General features: G+C 45.0%; 2 protein-coding genes across 3 annotated transcripts in view; both read right to left on the reverse strand.

Annotated features, from left to right (window-relative positions):
- Window positions 1-360: 360 nt before the first annotated feature.
- pa2g4a (proliferation-associated 2G4, a) lies at window positions 361-7,607 on the reverse strand. Its single transcript, XM_069154612.1, has 13 exons — window positions 7,409-7,607; window positions 5,994-6,122; window positions 5,717-5,822; window positions 4,471-4,540; window positions 4,296-4,388; window positions 4,079-4,142; window positions 3,850-3,928; window positions 3,245-3,323; window positions 3,003-3,136; window positions 2,801-2,895; window positions 2,590-2,717; window positions 2,439-2,492; window positions 361-1,617 (listed from the first exon to the last, which is right to left on the reverse strand). Exons 1-13 carry the CDS (start codon window positions 7,488-7,490, stop codon window positions 1,555-1,557), a joined length of 1,176 nt encoding a protein of 391 aa, XP_069010713.1. The 5' UTR covers window positions 7,491-7,607; the 3' UTR covers window positions 361-1,554.
- A 1,124-nt stretch (window positions 7,608-8,731) lies between these two features.
- erbb3a (erb-b2 receptor tyrosine kinase 3a) overlaps window positions 8,732-19,988 on the reverse strand; it is a 20,122-nt gene continuing 8,865 nt past the window's right edge. Inside the window, exons 3-29 of one of the 2 annotated variants that reach the window (XM_069154592.1) lie at window positions 19,394-19,580; window positions 18,901-19,026; window positions 18,295-18,360; window positions 17,961-18,079; window positions 17,520-17,661; window positions 17,245-17,358; window positions 16,615-16,732; window positions 16,444-16,517; window positions 16,222-16,312; window positions 16,073-16,090; window positions 14,778-14,995; window positions 14,560-14,692; window positions 14,381-14,474; window positions 14,109-14,263; window positions 13,908-13,961; window positions 13,676-13,817; window positions 13,476-13,589; window positions 13,284-13,382; window positions 12,265-12,450; window positions 12,021-12,176; window positions 11,856-11,931; window positions 11,606-11,752; window positions 11,048-11,145; window positions 10,765-10,941; window positions 10,595-10,663; window positions 10,218-10,479; window positions 8,732-9,900 (exon numbers count right to left, since the gene is read on the reverse strand). In XM_069154592.1, the coding sequence (XP_069010693.1) occupies window positions 9,152-9,900; window positions 10,218-10,479; window positions 10,595-10,663; window positions 10,765-10,941; window positions 11,048-11,145; window positions 11,606-11,752; window positions 11,856-11,931; window positions 12,021-12,176; window positions 12,265-12,450; window positions 13,284-13,382; window positions 13,476-13,589; window positions 13,676-13,817; window positions 13,908-13,961; window positions 14,109-14,263; window positions 14,381-14,474; window positions 14,560-14,692; window positions 14,778-14,995; window positions 16,073-16,090; window positions 16,222-16,312; window positions 16,444-16,517; window positions 16,615-16,732; window positions 17,245-17,358; window positions 17,520-17,661; window positions 17,961-18,079; window positions 18,295-18,360; window positions 18,901-19,026; window positions 19,394-19,580 (3,984 nt within the window). In that variant the 3' untranslated portion in view covers window positions 8,732-9,151. The remainder of the gene's footprint in view (window positions 9,901-10,217; window positions 10,480-10,594; window positions 10,664-10,764; window positions 10,942-11,047; window positions 11,146-11,605; window positions 11,753-11,855; window positions 11,932-12,020; window positions 12,177-12,264; window positions 12,451-13,283; window positions 13,383-13,475; window positions 13,590-13,675; window positions 13,818-13,907; window positions 13,962-14,108; window positions 14,264-14,380; window positions 14,475-14,559; window positions 14,693-14,777; window positions 14,996-16,072; window positions 16,091-16,221; window positions 16,313-16,443; window positions 16,518-16,614; window positions 16,733-17,244; window positions 17,359-17,519; window positions 17,662-17,960; window positions 18,080-18,294; window positions 18,361-18,900; window positions 19,027-19,393; window positions 19,581-19,988) is intronic. The other variant, XM_069154601.1, reaches the window with a different exon arrangement.

The following is a 19,988-nucleotide window of genomic DNA, read 5'->3' on the forward strand; positions in this document are numbered from 1 at the left end:
GTTCAAAAGAAATTCTCCTATTTATAAAAGGTCTCCGTTCAGTCCACAAAACTGTCCCACGGATTACAAGTGTGTTCAATTTAATACGGTCACATTTGAAGAGTGAATAAGTAAGTTTTTATCAAATCACAATATTTCCCCTCAGAAGCCAAAATCATGTTAAAATGAGATGATCTCAGATATTAAAGAGCAAGTTGACAAACTTCTGTCTAATGGTAATCCTAATTCTTCTGATGTTTTGATTGATTTGGTGGGTTTTCTATGAACAACAATTTATTTCCTGAATTTAAAAGATTAGTTTGGACACAAGCAGATCATTTCAGACAATACATAAAAATAAAAACCAAAGGAGAACCTCAGTGTATGAAAATGTTTTTATTTAATTAGATGTAAAGTTCCTTCAACCACAGACTGAACTACAAAGCAGGATTTAGCCGTTTTCCAACATATTTCATTGTTGACACATCTGACCCGACACCGTCCCCGACCTCAAACTGACACTCAGACCTGAACTGATCTCAGTGGACCAAGACGAGACTAACGATGTAATAAAGCAAGAAACTTGTGTCGCTGATACAAAAAAGTCTTTTAAACTGGAACACAGAATAGATTTCTATCTTTCCATAAAGTCCGAGGTGAATGGCAGTAAATGTAGCAGTTTGTTCCCTAAAGTCACGCTGAATACGACTGTGTGTTTAAAAAATATTCATTCTGCTCAGGTTATTGCTTTTAGTTAAAACGCTGTAGTTTCAGCCAGAAACGTGGTCAGGTCACAATAATCGAAGAGCAACTACAAATCCTCACTACATCAAATCTGGAGCAAAAATCAGTTCGTGAATTACATTTTCAGATCATTTCTAGCTCGCATCATTTAACAACAAAATCAGAATTTAACCCTCTACTGCATGTTGTGGGGGAGAAAACTCATTTATGATGACCCGTTTTTAAATGGGAAGTTGACAGTTAAATGATGCACTAAATCCTCGTCGTCTTTTGGGATTTAATCACTTAAAGATGACGACGTGCACCGAAAGCTTCCAACATTTCACTATAAATTTCTGTTAACACAACTTGAATGGACTTTTGCTGCCAAAGGGAAACAACATTTTCCACCTCATTTACACAACAGGAGGATGGAGATAAACAACGCATGAAAGAAACACGTGTCTGTAGGCATCATTTAATATCTTTAAAAGTCCCATTAATGTTCACTGCAAACAATACGAGCATGTCGAGGAGCAACAGGCCCTCAAGTTAAAACAGTCGTTACTATTTGCCAACAAGTCTTCTTCAAAGATGTAAAACTATCTGCAAACATTATAAATTTCCTACTGGAGCAAGAAACTAAAGCAACATTTCCCCACCGCTGGTCCTATTAATGCAGTAAAGGGTTAAACGTCCTCGTAGGATCATCAAAGACTCAGTTGATGATTCTTATGAATTCTTCAGTTTAATTGGTGAAATCAGCTGTTAGGTGCAGAATGAGCAGAGAGTTCAGGGGAATTTTGTCTCTCGTGACTCTTTGGGGGTCTTGCATGTGTGGAAAGGCAGTTTTTACTCTGCGGCTTCTGTCTCCTCAGTCGGCTGTCCAGTTGCATTTTCTGCCGTCTTTGAGGCCTGAAGGACGTAAAGAGAAGAAGAAGAAGAAGAAGAAGAAGAGGAAGAAGTCAGTCAGTCAACGGAGGTGACATCCACATTAAAGCTTTTTCACTAACTCTCCACTCTGACGTTTCTAAAAAGGCTGCTGACCTCGGTTTAGTTTGAAAATCTCAGTAATTGTATTTAAGACACACGTTCACTGATTGGATTTTATCAGTCACATGTCTTTAATTGATTCATCACGTGACTCTTTCCCAAAAGAACAACCATGATGGAAAGGAAAGATTTGTCTCTTCCTCTTGTTTGCATTGTGGCTCCGGAAAGCCTCAGGCCCCGAAAAGTTTCCTTTGTTTTCTGTCTTATTTGCAAGTGATTCTTTCCGCATCTAATTGACGACTATCTTGTGACCTCCAACCAACTCTGTTGTTACCATAGGAAAGCAGATACAAAGGGAACGGGGGTGATGGTCTACTGTTTGTCCCACTGTATAAAAGCTGCCCTACGGAGGAGGGAAGGCCCTTCTTTGCTGGACACCTCTCTTTGAGGGTGCATGTATGTGTTCCTTCTTGCAAGAATAAATGTCCGATGTGTTTGATTTTGAACTGAGCCTCTTGAGTAATTTTTCTAACAAACCACATCAAGATGAGTTCTGAATCATTTTTTGTTTCACTGTTTGAAAAAGTAAAAGATTTGGATGTAGCCTGAATAAAATATGCATTTCTGCAGCTGGAAGGTGACAAAGTGATAAACGGCTGCACAGTATGAGGAGGTTACAGTCTAGTTTAGTTCATGGTGTACACGAGCTCACTCCCACATTCATTATCATGATAAAATATTACCTTCTTTTTCTTTTTCTTCTGTGTTTTGCGGCTGGCGGAGCTCTGTAGTAAAGTCTGCAGGAGAAAGGAGACGTTTCGGTGTGAAGTGAATAAGATGTTTAAAGCAGAGAGTTTCTATGAGTGACAAATTAAAATGATAACCCGACCTCACCTTTAGCTCTGGATCCTGAACTTCATGCTCTGACTTGTAGAGCTCCGGGTCAAAGGGTCCGTTGGTGATTCTGTGCGGCCCGTTGGCCATCAGCAGCACCGTGAACTTAAACTGAGCTACACACTCTCCTGAGAACAGAGTCGGGGGGGTTATTAAAAGTAAGAGGTGTTAAAAAGAGCAAACCTGTCTAACGTTAAGATCAAACACTCACCCTCCTTCTCGTGCAGCACGCTGAAGGGCTGCAGCAGCTCGTGCTTAGCACACTCCACCACACCGAGACGGGCTTTGGCCTCATCCTCGAACGCCCTGAGGGAAAAATCCATGTTCAGACAAACAATAACAATATTCCTTTCTGTCCATCCATGAAAACTTTCCAGCAGGTGGTGGCGCATCATTTAAAGTGACGGTCCTACCGGAGAGTGAAGGGCATGGCGTCAAAGCGTCGTTCCACCTCGCTGAAGAACGTACGAGAGGTCTTCATCTTCAGGCCGTACTGCTTACTGGGGTCTCGCTTATAGATGGTGGTCCTCAGACCGGCATCTCTGGCCTGAGAGGAAATCATCACAGACGACGCATATCTCATAAATATATGATTAATGACAGCAAACGTTGCAGTACTGGGACATCCGCAGGGGAGGAGCGACGGGGCGCTGACCTTTCCTTCTCCGGTGCTGATCAGGACGTCCACAGCGTAGACTTCATGAACCTCGAACTCCGCCTTCTCGTGGTCCTTCCTGATCAAATCAATCAAAACACAAACAGCAGATCACTTTAAATGTGTCCCGGTCCCTCTGGACAGTCCACAGATCTCACGGTTGATACTTTACAATGAGAAGTATTCTAATGCAGAACGACTACCGGCCGTCGACATGTTTACAGAAAACCACAAAGACAGCTGGATTATTGAAAGTAACGGAAACAGGATTTTAGGGCCAGTACAGATATTTGAGTTCCAAAAATGTTGATATTAATCCATCAGATTATAATTTTCCAAACACAAGCAAGAAATACACTAAACATGAGAGTTTGCAGCTCAACATAAACTGACCAGGTCAACACACCAGACGCTGGTTGTCCCTGTTGAGGTTTTTCAAGATGTAAGATTTGATTGCTTTTAACATGACAAACCAATTTATCACAGCTGTTCAGGAAGATGGAAGAATTTCAGCAACAGGATACAACGGAACAAATTCAGTTCTGGACACTGATGGGAAAACGGGTTTCTGTGACTTCCTGCTATCAATAACAACACCGCTGTACCTCTGCTGGTCTGAGGGGTTCTGGATGATGGTCTTCTCTCCGTCGATGACATGTTGCTTCAGCTGATGAGACAGCATGCCTTTAAAAACACGGAGCCAAGACAGTAAATTACACCGAGCAGGAAAACTGAAGCATCTTCATTGAAACATTTCGTCATCATCTTCCTTTTACACGAGCAAATCTGAGGAGAGGCGGCACGTGAAAACACACAATGATCGAACACGCTCACCCTCGATGGGTGAACACTTGAACGACTGGGCGATCTTTCCCCAGGCTTCTGTCACTTGAGTGTTCTGAGAGGAAGAGAAACGGGAGTTACTTTCACAGTTTTACACAAGTATTCCCCCTCGTGTGGTATAGAGTCTACAGGAGACATTTAAATCTGTCCGTGACCAGACGGCCTCCGTAGAGAGCTCATCATCACTGAGGACGGAGTTTAAATGTACCTGGTTTCCAGGTTTCACGAGGCGCAGAGCTGCTTCTGCACACAGATGTGCCGCTTTGATGACGTCAGCTTTCCGGCCCGTGACGGGGTTCTCCTGCACGACAGAAACACGGTGAGGACTTCAACACTCAAAGACAGGATTTAAAACAAAAAGAAAAACAGAAAGGGGGCCTCACCTTACTGGCTCCCACAATAAAGCTGTGAGCAACATTAGCAATGAAGCCATCGACATGAACCCCGAGATCTCTACAGGGAAATAATAAGAGAAGACAGAATTAAATAACAATAAAACACAGGGATCATGTCTCAAATTCAGTACAAGTTTAACTGCTACCAGCTGTCACGATAACCAATCAATCAAATCCACTTGGGAAGGACAGAGTCGGTCCGTCCACACTAATGAAGACTTAACGATGACAGAAGGTCAGACGAAAATAAAACGATTTAATCTGCCGTGGCCATTAAACGGAAGATGTATCTGAAGGTGAATTTTATTTTTGGCAGCAGATCAGCTGGAATACAGTAAAAGACTTGTTGTGAATTGAAGACATTGGCAGGGCGGGCTGTGATAAAGTGAACAGATGAACAGACATGCCCGGCCAGAAGGTCGGACCACATCAAACATGAGCTTTAACACACATCAGTACGACACTGAAGCTCAACACAGAGCACAGAAGACAACGACATCAGTGGCAATACAACAACTAAGATGGATCGACCCGTTTCTTAAAAGCTTTAGGAAAATGTAGGGCTGCCCCCCTGAAAGTTGAGGCATTGGTCGGAGCCCCCCCGAGGTTCTTCAAGCTCAGCAGTCTTTTTTTTTTTTTTTTTAAATTTTTGCTAAACGTTAGGAGCTTTGTTCTGAATCGCATACTTAATCTTCTTACTTTTAGCGCGTACTGCAGTTACCCTTACAAGGTGTGTACTGCTGCATGTAGTATGCATGCAACTGGGACATACGACTTCATCATAAAATGCACCTTGAACTTTGACCTGCTTGGTCGTATCCATCGCGATCTGTAACGCAACGTTTGTAGTAAAAACTAAAAACGCGTCCTTTTAAATGTCTCTTCTTCTTCTTTTTGGACGCTTCACCCGGGCGGAGCATCGGATCCACCAACTCTTTCAGAGGCTCAGTCGATATTATTATTATTATTATGTGATTTAGCAGAGGGAAGCTAAAATCCAACGTATCACTTCAAAACCTTACTTGTCGTTTGCCACACAGGACAGACAGGAAGACAAGACGTTACTGATGAAGCAGACAATCAACAGCAAGGAGAGACACCTCACATAGAAGCCGAAATGTCACACAGAAAGAAAGGAGGACTGAAGACGGGGAGACTCAGGACACACAGTGGGGTGGGGGTGGAGGTGGGGGGGGGGGGGGGGGGGGACATTACAGCAGAGCGTGGTGCCTACATTTTGACCAGATCCCCATCTTTAAGTGTGTAGTCGGGGTCACTCTTCAGGGGAGAGAAGTGGCAAACACAGTTATTGACTGAGACGCTGGTAGGAAAGGCAATGCCTAGAAGAGGAAGAAGAGAACCACCAAGTCTTCATCTGGAAATCATCCAAAAAAATTCAGCAAAGAAAAACGCAAAACACTAAATAAACAACAGGTTGATGCGGTCGAGCTCTGCTCACCAAAAAAATTAAAATAAACAGACGGACACGAGCGCGCCCGTCTTTGCCTCACCTTTTTTCATTTCCTTTTCCTTCTTGAAGACCTTTCCCGTCTCGGCCATGATGTAGGCGTCACCTTTCTGGCAGCAGCTGAGCACAGACACGCCGGGCTTGGCTGCTTCCACCACCAGACGAAGAGCCTCTGGGGAGACAAGCGGTACGTGATGAAGAGGAGGGCGAGGGAGGAAAGTTAGGCGGGTAGATGAGTTGTCTCATGGGAACACGGTCTGTGTTCATCAAGATTCCTGGTACTAAAAGTTATTTCCTACGGACGGAAATTTTATTCTTAGGATTAAAACATTTTCTAACAATTTCCCTTTGAAGTGAAGAGTCGATCCCTGTGAAGACCGAGTCTAAACACCATCAGTCGTCACGTTAAACGTCATTTGAACTGATTCTGTCATTTGAGAAATAGCCGACAGAATAACAGTAAGAACGAGGTTGGAGGATGTAACATTATCGTGATTTAATATACATTACTTTAAACTGTGGTATCCAGTGTGTCCCATTAAAATCTCTGCAGGCCCCCTTCAAGTACTACGACTGGATTTAAAATGATTAGGTGATTTATTAATGACTTAATTTACAAGACAAACCAAAAACACATATTACCATTTGGCTTTTTTTTTAACCCACAAACATTTTCTCGTTTACTTTATTATGTATAAAACGACTGAGGGGGCGGCTGTGGCTCAGATGATGGAACAAGTGTCATAAGGTTGGTAGTTCAATCCCCTACTGAAGTGTCCTTGGGCAAGAAAGGAGGGAACCCTTCCTGCTCCGAAATGCACAACAGCTGTGAATGGAGTCACATGTTAAAGCGCTTCAGACCGCTGCAGTCATAAAACGCTCAATAAGAGCAGCTTATGAACTTAATGTTTCCTGGTGAACTTTATTTTTAACTCTCAACCCTTAATTTAAATAATCACGTCATCTTTCCAACTTGTGGCTCCGGATTTATACTGGAGATAAATCACCTTCAAGCTAACGGGTCGTCGCACGAACACATCAGCAACACAACCGTGAAGAGTCAAAGGACCCGACCGGAACCGACCGGTCCGGTCCGGCTGCTCATCTTCCAGCTCGGTGACGTTTGCGGGACATTTCTCGCTGACCACCGGGCACCGGGCACCGGGCAGAGCTAGCCGGTTCGTTAGCATCCCCCCGTTAGTTACACACGCTAGCCTCAACGTCGAGCAGCAGAGGAGCTAGCATTAGCTCCGTTAGCCGGTTCGAACCGGACCAGCTGCGCCTGTTAGCCGGCTGCCTGTTAGCCGGCTCCGGGGAGCAGCGCGTGTTATGGTGCCTCGGAGGTGACCACATGGCCGGTGACCACATGGCCGCAGCTGCCGTTGCGGAACTCCCGTTAACCGGCTGAACGACAGGCCGAGAGCAGCAGCTCGCGCCGACCAGTTAACGTTAACTTACGGTTAGCGATGTCACCGCCCATCTTGTACTTGGTGACCACCAGGTCCTCGGCTATGGTCTGCTCTTGCTCCTCGTCGGACATCTTGTCGGTGAAGGTTCGGTCGCCACTCGGTCCCGGACGGCGTCGGTTCCCCGCAGGACTCCCTCTGCTCTGACCGCTGCCGCTAACACGGGCCTCCCTGCTGCCCGCCCAGGCCCCGCCCACTTTACAGCGACGTACGGTGACGTCACAGCCACCCGAGCCCGCCAAAATACAGGGCGCGCCAAATTCCTCCCTGTGAGAAATAAACGTTCAGGCTCTGTAGAAATAACATGACGTAATCAGTTCACAGAAAATTAACATCGACAATTCAAAATAAATTGAGGAATAATTAAAACACTGCTCTTTAAGTTACATATTAGTAATTAGTAAAATTATTATCAAAATCCATCCTCTTGCCAATTTTTTCTAATTGTCTAGCTGTCAATCAATTGGCTTTTTTGGGCAGGCTTTCCATTCACTTCCGGTTTCAAGACTGTACCATTTTCCAATTTTTGCTGTTTGCTAGCAAGTAGCAACAGTGGTATATTTTTCACCATGTCTGAAAGATAATCATCCACGATGTGCACTGGATTAACGACACGTTCACCTGCACTGGATTAACGACACGTTCACCTGCACTGGATTAACGACACGTTCACCTGCACTGGATTAACAACACTTTTACCTGCACTGGATTAACAACACTTTCACCTGCACTGGATTAACAACACTTTCACCTGCACTGGATTAATGACATGTTCACCTGCACTGGATTAACAACACGTTCACCTGCACTGGATTAACGACACTTTCACCTGCACTGGATTAACGACATGTTCACCTGCACTGGATTAACAACACGTTCACCTGCACTGGATTAACAACACGTTCACCTGCACTGGATTAACAACACGTTCACCTGCACTGGATTAACAACACGTTCACCTGCACTGGATTAACAACACTTTCACCTGCACTGGATTAATGACATGTTCACCTGCACTGGATTAACAACACGTTCACCTGCACTGGATTAACGACACTTTCACCTGCACTGGATTAACGACACGTTCACCTGCACCCACCAGCAACCAGAGAAAGGTTTCAGGTTGTACTTATCAAGTTAAGGTGAGTAATGAAGGCGGCAGCTGTGATGGACGACTGGAGACTCATTGTTCCTGATGGGCCGTTACGCTCAATCAAAGACAGATGATGGATAGTTTGTGCATTTTTTCCTCCGTATCCAATAAAGATTTATACCTGATGATTAACATGGATGTCATAAATAAAAACTTCCTGCTCCAAAGTTGCTATACAAAATATTTTTATTGAGTAGAAAATTGGTTTCAATTATCATCATCAAAAAAGGTCTCAAAACATAAAGTTATAAATCCCACACAATGCATTTGTTCTTAAAAAACACAATTTGTTCATTCAATATGTAAACAGAAAATATAGCTTGTAATCTGTTCTTTTTTCTGTCAGTGTCTTCAACACTCACTGCTATTAAATCTGGAAGTGCACCGAATCAAAGGCCTAATTTTAAACAGTGTCAGCCTGTAACCGACGACGGCGGCACGATTACGTCGCACATGTTTTTTTTATTTTATTTGCTATTGTGTCATAGGCTACATTATTAATATGGCTTTTGATTGCATTTCTGACTTCAGGTCCTTCATGGATGTGTCTCAGAGCGAAGTTCGTGAGATTCAAAGTGTTCTTCATGTGGGCACCGCTTCGTGTTTCAGGAACATCCTGCTGTGCCAGTAGCCCGGATTGTCAAACGATCTGTCGCCAGCGGCCGACTCCCCGACCCCGACTCCGGCCCGCACTCTCACATGGGGGTCAAACCCAGATTTGTGAGCCTCTCCGTCCCGCTGCAGGTTCTGGTACACCGCCGCCTCTGCAGGCGGCGGGCCGGCGAAGCAGTCCATGTCCTCGTACTCGTACGCCTCGCCCTCGTCTCGCCCCTGAACCTTCAGCTCCGTCCTGTCTCGAAGAGCCTGTCGCAGCTTCGGCTGTCTGTTGGTGTAGTGATAGTTACTGTCCTCCACGTATTCGTCCTCCTCGTTCTCCTCCGCCTCTCCTCTCACCCTCGCCGACGACGGAGGAGAAGGAGGAGGAGGCGGGTCGTGTTCAGAAGGGCTCTCCTCTTTTTCACTGCCTCTGATGTCCATGTATTCGTATTCCACTTCACTGGATCCCGGCTGCTCGTAGTCAGAGTCGTCTCTGCTCCTCGCGTTCGCTCCTCTGACCTCCGCCGACAGCGCGGTGTCACATGACCACGCCGTCGCCTGCGACGACACCGAGGAGGTTCGTTTCTTGTTGGGCTTCAGCCAGTGGCTGTTGTGCCTTGGCGACACCGATATCTGCTTGTTCATGTACTCGTACTCTTCATCGTCTGGGTTGTTCAGGCGGCTCGATGAGTGAGATTTGCCCATCCTGGCGCGAGACGAGAAAAGTAGGTTCTCTGAAAAAAAGAAAAGAAGGTAAAGTGCGTTAAAAGTCCAGTTTCCTTCAATCTCTGTGCTTTACCTGATGATGACATGTTCTTAAAATGTTTTGGCTGTCCTCATAAAAATCTTTTTTGGACCCATTCAATGTGCAGAAGCTTTTCTTCTTGATCTTATTCTTCTCTTGTTGCCAGCGAACTTCCAAACAAACGAGATACAACGCATCATAGCGAGCCACCGAGGTTCTGTTCAGCGTTTGGACAAAGTTCCCAAAATGTAAAGCCATCGCCCGTTTCCCAGTAACCATCATGTAACTTTAGGATGATGATGTCACCTCTCTCCAGGCTGCCTCCAGGAAGAACATATCCGTTCTGGTCCTCTTCCTCCATCTCCGGCGAGGGAGTGTCCGGCGGCCCTCCAGACATGCTGTCCCTCTGCGATATGTAAGCGCTGTCCTCGCGATGGCGTCTCCTCTTCAGGCTGCCGGTCAGAGAGACGACCTCGCTCATCTCCAGCTCCACCGCCGTGCCGCAGCCCTCCGAGCTCTCCGACACGGTGCGGGCCGAGTTCAGGCGGGAGCGCGACGGCCAGGTCGCCTGCCCAACACAAAACAGCGCTGCATCAGTAAAACAGGAGCAATCTTTTCTTTATTTTGACTTTTAAAACTGATAACATAAGTGTCTGGACACCACAGAATCCTGTTCTAGCTACCTGCCCGTGGCTGTCGATGCCCGGGGTCATGGGCAGGTATCCGGCCCCGCTCGATGGATTGAGAACCACCTTTACAAGAAAAGACAGGAAGGAGATTTAGATACAGGAGAGGACAGAAAACTCCTCTGCAAACATAAGCGGGCCGGTAGACAGGAAGTGGTTTCCCTCACCCTGTGAGTGTCCATCCTGGAGACACGGCTGAGACTCCTGGACGGGTACGGGGGCACCGGAGTCGTGCCCTCCGCCGCCCCCTCGTCCCCCAGGTTGTCCAGATCGTCCAGGTCGTCCAGGTCTGCACTCCGCTGGGCCACTTCGTCCGGGCCTGAGTCCGGTTGGCTGCAGTCCTCCTGGCAGAGCGAGGCGACGCGTACGTTAGTGCGTGGACTCACAATAAGCTAAATATTTCAATCCACAGTGGAAATAGTCTCAAATAGTGAACGGGGCTCGTCTTACTTTGACCACCAGGTAGCGAGGCGGGTCTCGGGCCATCCTGGTAAACTCGCTGGCCAGCTCCTTGAACGTTGGACGGACATTTTCATCGATCATCCAACCTGAAAGAATAAAAGTTTTACAATAACTTAATGGAATTTAAAAGAGTCTTGATTTTCTAATATTCTAATCATCATTAAAAACTGTAACAAATCAAATAGATTTGCGGCTGTCATATTGTCTAAAATGTGCTGAACATGAGGTTCATTTGTTTTGAAGGAAAAGTGAGGCACTGATGTCTGCAGGTCAAAGTGTGAAAAATCAACAACTACTGGATGGATTTCCATGAATATTTGTAATAGTGAGAGCAGATTAAAAGTCAGAAAGTCATGAAAGTCAGTAGAATTCATCCTCTGAGTATCGTGAATATTTGTGCCAAATTTTTGGCAATTCCCCGAATAGATCAAAGGAAAGCTCACAATCGATGATGACCGAGATTTTTTGCTGCATTTTATCCTAATTACTGCCCTGATTTGTTCTGCAGCCTGCAGGTGACTGTGGAGCCGGTGGAGAGGTACTCACACTTCACCATCACCATGTACACGTCAATGGTGCAGATGTGAGGCTGCGACAGACGCTCGCCCTTTTCCAGCAGATCAGGAACCTCCTGCGGGCGCATCGTTGCGTACGGCTCGGTGCCGTACGACATCATCTCCCAGATCGTCACGCCTAAACAAAGGGGAGGAAGTTGATGTGGCATCCGGCTGCACTTTGGTACAACTGGGATGCGCTCGGTAACATTTCTGTTTTCATAAACAGTCGTGAAACTCACCGTAACTCCAGACGTCGCTCTGATGTGTGTATCTGCGGAACAAGATGCTCTCCAAGGACATCCACTTGATCGGCGTCTGATAACCAGAAAACGTCTCTATTAATTAACTTTGATCATTTTAGACCCTGTTCGTATATATATCGCATCTTTTCTGCCACAACAGACCTTGACCTCGTTGTAAAAGTACTTCTTATCATCCGGGTAGAGCAGGTCTGCGATGGCGTAGTCTGAAATCTGGGCTGTGAAGTTGTTCTTCAGCAGCACGTTCCTGGCTGCCAGGTTTCTGTGGACCATCCGGTTCTCCTCCAGGTAGTTCATACCCTGAACGGAGGGGATCACACGGTGTTTACCTGCTCGGACTATCAGCGAAATACACCAAATAATGAGTTTAAAAAAAGAAGTCCTGTACCTTTGCGATCTGAACACACCAGTTAAGGAACCTCTGCGGGCCGAGCTTGTTGTTGTGGTTCCTGACGTGCTCCAGCAGGGAGCCCTGACCGCTGAGCTGGGAGACGAGCTGCAGGCTGTCGCCGGGACAGATACCCAGGGTCCGGACCACGTTGATGTGGTTCAGGCATCCCATCGCCATCATGTGCTGCAGCGACATCAGTAGGGATTTATTTCAGTGTCAACATTTAGTGAGAATTCTGGTTTTAAAGGAATATTTCATTCAAAATAAAACAAAAAAAAAATCGACAAAATCTATGTCTTAAGTGTCAGTGCTCCCAGTAATTAATACAATTAATACTCAGGAGACATATGTAAGGCCAGGGGTCTCCAACCAGTAGCTCGAGAGCTACTTTTAACTCGCCAACTGGTTCTGAGTAGCTCAGCCCGTCCAAGAATATTCAGTGATCCATTTCAGCATTATTTATCTGTGTATATTTTAACTTGTCCGTGAAAACAATGCTATCAACGCGATGGATTACCAAGTGGACGATCTCCCCTCGCTACCTCCACCTGCTCTTCACCTCTGTCAGTGCAGCAGAGGTTTAAGCTCCGCCCACAGTGAGACAGAAATCAGAGGACAGAAACACAGCAGAGGTGGAGCTCCGCCCACAGTGAGACACACAGAGATCAGAGGACAGAAACACAGCAGAGGTTTAAGCTCCACCCACAGTGAGACACACAGAGATCAGAGGACAGAAACACAGCAGAGACTCTCACACTGAGCTGGAAACAAACAGCTGCTCAGAAATCAATCAATTGAAAAATCATGCAAGTGCTGTTGAAGCTGTTTTGATTGGCAGTCAGTTTGTTATTGTTGTTCACATAAAAGATGCTGGTTTGGGTGGAGCTCAGCTGTGTGAATAAATGTCACTGAACACAAGGAGCTCTCAGACACTTTAATTTTGTGAAAGTAGCTCTCAGAAGAAGAAAGGGTGGAGGCCGCTGCGTTAGGCAGACTGGTTCTTGAAGTGTTCTTACATCTGTCACCTCACTGAAGGTCTGTCGACCGGTGCGATCGTGAATTGTCTTTATGGCCACGGGAAGCTTCACCGTATCTCCTTCAGGAATCCAAATGCCCTGTGAAGTGCAGAGAGACATTCATTACTTGTTCGGTTAAAGTCAAATGTGCAGCAGGAGTATTTTACAGGAATCTGTCCGAACAACAAGTACCTTATGGACCGATCCAAACACTCCATTACCCAGCAGCTTGATCTTGCGCAGCTCAGATGGCTTCAGGATCCGGGCGTGAACTTTCGACCCCTTCTCCTCCAGAGGCTCAAAACTCTGTACGAACACAAGCTGTATGTTAAAACAAACCTAAATTAAGCACAAAAGCACAATAAGGCTCCCAACTCCAGCTTCTGACTGACCGCTCCGCTCTCCATGTATCTCCTCATGGCTCGTTTGCGTCGGATGGCGAGACCTCGGCGGTACAGAACGGTCAGCACGAAAACAGAGAAGGAGCCGAAGATGAGGGCGATCACTCCCAGTACGATGGCCGTGGTCGCTTGTCTAATGGCGGAGATGAAGAGGATGTCACGGTATCAGCGGTGATAGGAAAATAAATTACACAAAATACGTCAAAATGATCTGAGAACTCACCCGGAGATGTACCGCGAAGACCCCGCGCAGTCCCTGAGGCCCGGACCGGAGCACCTGAACACAACACACGTAAAGAATATGTAATGTGTGGATTGTGGATGCAGATTGTGGATCTTTGCAGGACGATTATTCATAATAAAATGTGAGGACCGTGCATGAGTTTCCTGGGAGAAACAACAAGCCTCATTCCTCATTCCTTACCCCTTGGTACAGTTGATGTGGCACGGCTCACAGCGGCCCTGCTTGTTGGGGTATTTAAAGATGACTCCCTCCCCGCCCATCACGCCCTCGGGACATGAGGACACACAGTGAGGACCGTCTTGCAGGCTGCCACAAGCTACACACTGATCCGCTCCCTGGAGAGAAAGAGGGGGACAGTTTAGTCATGTCTATTGTAATGCCACTAGGGGGCAGCGGTAGGCTTGTTCCCAAAGGTGTTTTCAACTATCTTTAAAGCCTGACGTGAATCATACCGGGCCGGTGCAGGTCTCCTTCCCCTTCTGGACTTTACACTCCGGGTGACACGGCATACACTCCCGTGATTGAGAAGCAAACTCCCTCCGCTCCCTGCAATTCAGGGCGAAAAGTCCTTCACTCTCCAAATCTGTCACTCAAACACTTGGGACACTTTTATTATTTCGTGAAGACTAACCCGGTTAGAAACATGCAGTCCGACACACACGTTCTCTCTCGGCTGTACTTCTTACAGGAAACACACTGGTTGGGCCCCGGACCCCAGCAGCCATTAGAGGAGCACAAGGGGTCGCACACGTGGTCCTCAATAACTGCACACACGAGAGAATAGAGATGAATTAAATAGAAATGAATCGTCTTTAGGCCGTGAAGACAATCAGCTCCAGCTTCACTCACCACACTCGTTCAAGGGTCGGTTCTCCTTGACGTCGATGTGCTTCTGGCGTCTCTGCGGACGCGAGCTGCTGCCGAGGATGCGCGTCCAGTTCACCGTGTTGTGGTAGCACAGCTGCTTGTTCCCCGTGATGTAGACGCCGCCGTCGTTTATTTTTCGCAACGAGCGTAACCCCAGCGAGGTCAGAGATTTGATCCGCATCACCAGGAGAGAGTAGCCCCTGGAAAAGTGGATAAAGTGATTACATGTTAGAAATATTGTAATTTTGTTGAAAACACTCTAAAAGCAAACTGAATTTAATGAGCAGCTGAATATTTTACTCTGAAAATCAACTCTTTGGCTTCATGAGGTTTGAATTCTTCTGATTTTTACTTGGTAATTTCAGGTTTTTACACTTTTAGAAACACAATTTTAAGCATTCTTTTTTTTTTTAAGTTGTAAAAATTCAGACAGAAAATTAAAATTTCTAGTAATTTAGAAATAAAAACCAGTGTCCTGTTCCTGTTGCCCCTTGGATCACATTAAAGGCAAAACATCTTGGTGGCCGCAGTGTTTGAGTTTGAGTGTCTGAAGTTCACCGATAACATTTGGGAAACTTTTCTTTTTTCTTGACTCACTAATATCAATATTAATATTAATATAAATGATTTTCAGTGTACAATATTTAAATGCAACGGCATAAATTTTATGGAATTTCAATTTCAGCATTACAAAAGCAGCCAGTAGTTTATTTTGTTGTTTGAATGCCATACAAATTGTAGGTGTAAATACGTGCTTAAAATTTCAAAGAGGAATACAAACCCAAAAATCTTAATATAAATGATTTTCAATGTAAAACACTTAAAAGCAACGATATCATTTTTGTAGTATTTAAATTTCAGCTGTATATAAGCAGCCAGTAGTGATTATTTTTCTCTTTGCTTCCACAAAATCCAAGCAGACTCATTGATCCCCAAATATTCACGCCAATAAAAGAGCATGCAAGAGATATTATGTGAAATCATGAAAGAGTTGTTCCCACCACCAATTTAATCACCGAATCCCAGCGCTGAATTTACATTACATTACATTTCATTTATCTGACGCTTTTATCCAAAGCGACTTACAATAAGTTCATTTCAACCATGAGGGTACAAAGTCCAGAAGAACAAGAATCAAGAAAATACAATTTCTTCAAGAAAGCCAAACTACAAAGTGATAAAAGTAAGTGCCATTTTAAGCGCTACTAAAGTTCTCCTATTCAAGGTTGTAACCCTGTAAGAATGATATTGAGTAATATTATAGATGTTTACTGTACCTTCTAGAGCTCACTCCTCTACACACGGTAAAAATGACATACCAAGGAAATAAAGAGATGCAAGACACAAACATCAGATTCAGGTTCAGTTTATAAGGAGACAACAACAACAACCTCAGTCGACTGGAGAAAAAACAACAGCTGCTCACTTGTAAAGAGTTCTGCCTTGAATTGTTTGGAGGTTGGAGAAGACCGACAGGTCCGACATGTTTCCAGGCCACGACTGGATACTCAGGATGTCTGAAAGAGGAGATGGTGAGTGTCAGAGGCTTTTACCAGACCGTGACGTTAAAAACAAAAGCAGTCTGACCATAACAACACACACACACACACACACACACACACACACACACACACACACACACACACACCTGTAATCTCCCGCACCGTGTTGAAGATTTTCAGCTTTTCTGGATCGAGGGCTGGTATGTCGTTGTATTCGTCACTGTGAAGGAAAAACAAGGACACAAAAATAAAGGCATAAATAAAGAACAAATAAAAACACTCTTAGAGCTACTAAACGTAGTAAATGTTTTGTTTACCCATCTATCCCCGTCACCAGGAAGTGCAGACTGCCCTGGATCTTCGTGCAGTTTATGAAACTGTCAATGTTTCGAGCATCGACGGTTTGTCTGTTTGGACTTCCTGTGCCGTGGCAGGCTGGGAGGAAGAGGAGGAAGAAGAGGAAGAGGAGAAACAAAGGGTTAACACCCTGTAAGCAATTTCGTACTCACAGTACGTTTAATCAGACACTAAACTGTACTTCTGAAATATATTTGATTAGTTCCATTTAATAGATTTTATTGGGTAATTTTTGATGACTTAGCTGCTTGTAATTTTACAGATAAAAACATGATCAACAAATCAGTCAGATATTTCTGCAGATTAATTATTCAACAGTCGATAAAGCAGTGGCTGTAAAACGAGCCCCATCAACACCAGCTATATACATTATGGTAATATAAAAGACAATAATTTTACTTTTGATATTTAAAGTATAATTTAAACAGTGCTTCTGTAATTTAGTCAAATTTTAAATGTGATTTTGTCAGTTTTTCTTAAGGTAGAGATACTTCTTTCCACTAATGACCAGAGTAAGAGATTTAACTTAGCTCGTGTCTCAGTTGCAGAAAACAACAGTCCTGATTAAATTGTATAATTTGATGAAATACCTTTCGGGCAGAGGCCTCCGCAGGGTTCACATATTTTCACTCCATCTTTCTCCACCTCCATTTTATCAGATGGGCAGTTGCTCACACACGAGCTGCCATCCACCACAAAGTTTGCTATTAAAAAAAAAGAAAAGGAAAATAACGTGTGAGTAACGATATCCGTGACTATATTAAACAGCTGGTGCTTTGTGAAAAAAAATCAAACAGAAAAACTTCATTCATATCAGAAGAATAGAAACTGTAGGAGCTCTGAGTGTGAACATGTGGGGACTCACTGGGGCACTGGGCCACACAAATGGAGCCATACTGGTACTTGGCGTTGGGGTTGGGCTCCATTTTGAAGGCATGCTTGTTGTAGATCAGAGTTTGGGGACACTGAGGCACGCAAGAGCCCGAGTTGTTGAAGTTCCTGCAAGCCTGTAAAATGTCATACAGCACAATAAAGATCAGGACTAATAGGTTTATTTTTGTGTCCGATATAACTTTGTCACAGCAGAAATTTAGACTTTTCACAACAGGAACAATACAGATGTTACTCAGATATTATTGATATAGAATTTTTTTTTTTTAGTTTAAAAATGTACTAAATGCCACAATATGAACATGAGGCAGCTATTTTCAGCCTTCACCAAGTTTAATCTGTGTTTTTATATACTGTGACATGTCAAAATGTTCTCTACGTCTAAAAAAGAGCCATATTGAAGCTTCACACTCACGAAGCAGTCGGTGTCCAGCGGTCCGGTGCAGCCGCCAGCACACTCACTGTGGCAGCAGTCGCTCGGGTTTCTGCCGAAGCATCGGCCGTTGCACTGAGGAGCGCACACCGTCTTTGTCACTGGAAAAAGAGTTGAGCGTGTGTTTGATTCATTACAGCAGCAGCAGCAACTTCAGACTGAAGTAAAAATGTGACACAAACAGTATTTACCATCAAAATGATAGAAAATGGTGGAAAAAAATCAAATCAACAAATCTTTCAGCACCCGTGACTCAAGTTAAAGGCGCCAATCACTGCAGTACAAAAATAAATGAAATAAAAATGATGTCACTCACAGATCTGGCATGTGTTGTTTCCTGGACCCCAACACATTATGTCTCCACACGCTTTGTCACAAGGCTCTGAGATATAATTATATTATCAGTAGGAAATAAAAGCAAAAGTCTGAAATTAAAGAATCGGTTCACATTTTTCAAGTCTGTGTTATTGGCTGCTGTATTCGTCCTTGTTGTTCGAGATCAGCTCCATAAAGTGAAAGTTAAGCTAAAGCTAACGTGAGGCCTCAGAAAAAACGAACTAATTCCCTCTTTGTATTTTACCAGTCAGTGTTTCCTGCTCTGGCCGAGCTGTGATGAAGAGATAGAAACACAGCGAGGGAAATTAGCACCAAAAAAACCTGTAACTCTGAAAGTCAAACTGCTGAACTCTCATGTTCACTTCTGCTGAACTTTAAAATGTATTTTTACAAAGACAGTGGATCTCGTTAACCATTTCTTACAATAACATCACTTTAGGAAAACATTTTTGAACCACCAATGATAATCTGAGAAGCAATTACAGTGGCCAGTAACACGTTTCATGTCGTTGACCTTTGAACCCGTCCTTTAATGTGATTGATGCTCATATGTGCATTTTTCATCTTTCTTTTTTTTTTTACTCACTCTCAGGCCCGTTGTCGTCGATCATAATGTGAGCTGCTCCATCCTTCACGATGTCCATCCAGTTCACCTGCGGGGCGAAGCTCAGGTACTTGTTCTGGATGATCTTGACTCCTCCCTCCAGGATCTCTGTGGACGGCACACATGCATGTAAACGGGGAGGAGACAGTTAGCGGAGCAAGCCCGAGCAGGCCCGTGACTCATCGGCATCCAACTGTGCCATTCGCTGTTTACTACTACAAGCGGACGTGATGTGCCGCGGCTCGTGTTACTGGCGGTTGAGCGCATGAGACATTCCTGGGACTTCACATCACCGCCAGTGTACACGTCCTCCGGCGACCGGTACGCTGCAGGTGTGGTGGCGCTGCGTGGGCGTGGGAGCTCCAACAGTCGCAGTGTGTCACCTCCAGCCGGAGCTCTTATCTGCTCCGCTTTCAGCCTCCCACATGTTAAACACACCGCGTACATCAGCCGGACGGACTTCCTGCGTGCGTACCTGTGAGGTGTGTCAGGCCCAGTTCTTGCAGGCCGTGCTGCCCGTCCTTCTGGTAGTTGACCATCACGGCCAAGGCGTACCGGTCCTCGTACAGCATGGTGCCTCTGATGACACGCAGGTGGTCGAGCGGGAGGCGGCTGAACTCGTTGACGGCGAACAGGATGTAGCCGGTCACCTCCTTAATAGACTGCAAGGTTGAAGGAAAATAAAACAACACAAAGGCGTAAAGAAAAAAAGCTTCATTTGGAAACTATTGAATCAGGCTTTAATCAATCAGCATTAATCGCCCAATATACCCCGTCTCTGATTGGAGGGGCCGAGCAAACCTTCATGCTAACACGGTTTCTGGACTTTAATCACGTGGCGACTGAAGCTGTCAGCCATTGCCCTTTTTTTTTTTTTTTTACTGCCACTTCCAGCTCAACAGGACTCGGCTTAAGCCGGAGATATTCTTGGTTTGGATCCGTAAAGATTATCGCTCACACACTCGCCTCTGTACTCTGCGTGTTGCTGGAGGACCCCACCAGAGGGCGCTCCAGAGAAACAAGGATACCATTAGAACATCCTGGTTTTCTTGACGTAAACAACAAACATG

Source organism: Embiotoca jacksoni, unplaced genomic scaffold (genome assembly GCF_022577435.1).
Source record: "Embiotoca jacksoni isolate LCO1_2020_lvr unplaced genomic scaffold, fEmbJac1.0.p SCAF_1, whole genome shotgun sequence".
In the NCBI taxonomy this organism is placed as follows: Eukaryota; Metazoa; Chordata; class Actinopteri; family Embiotocidae; genus Embiotoca; species Embiotoca jacksoni.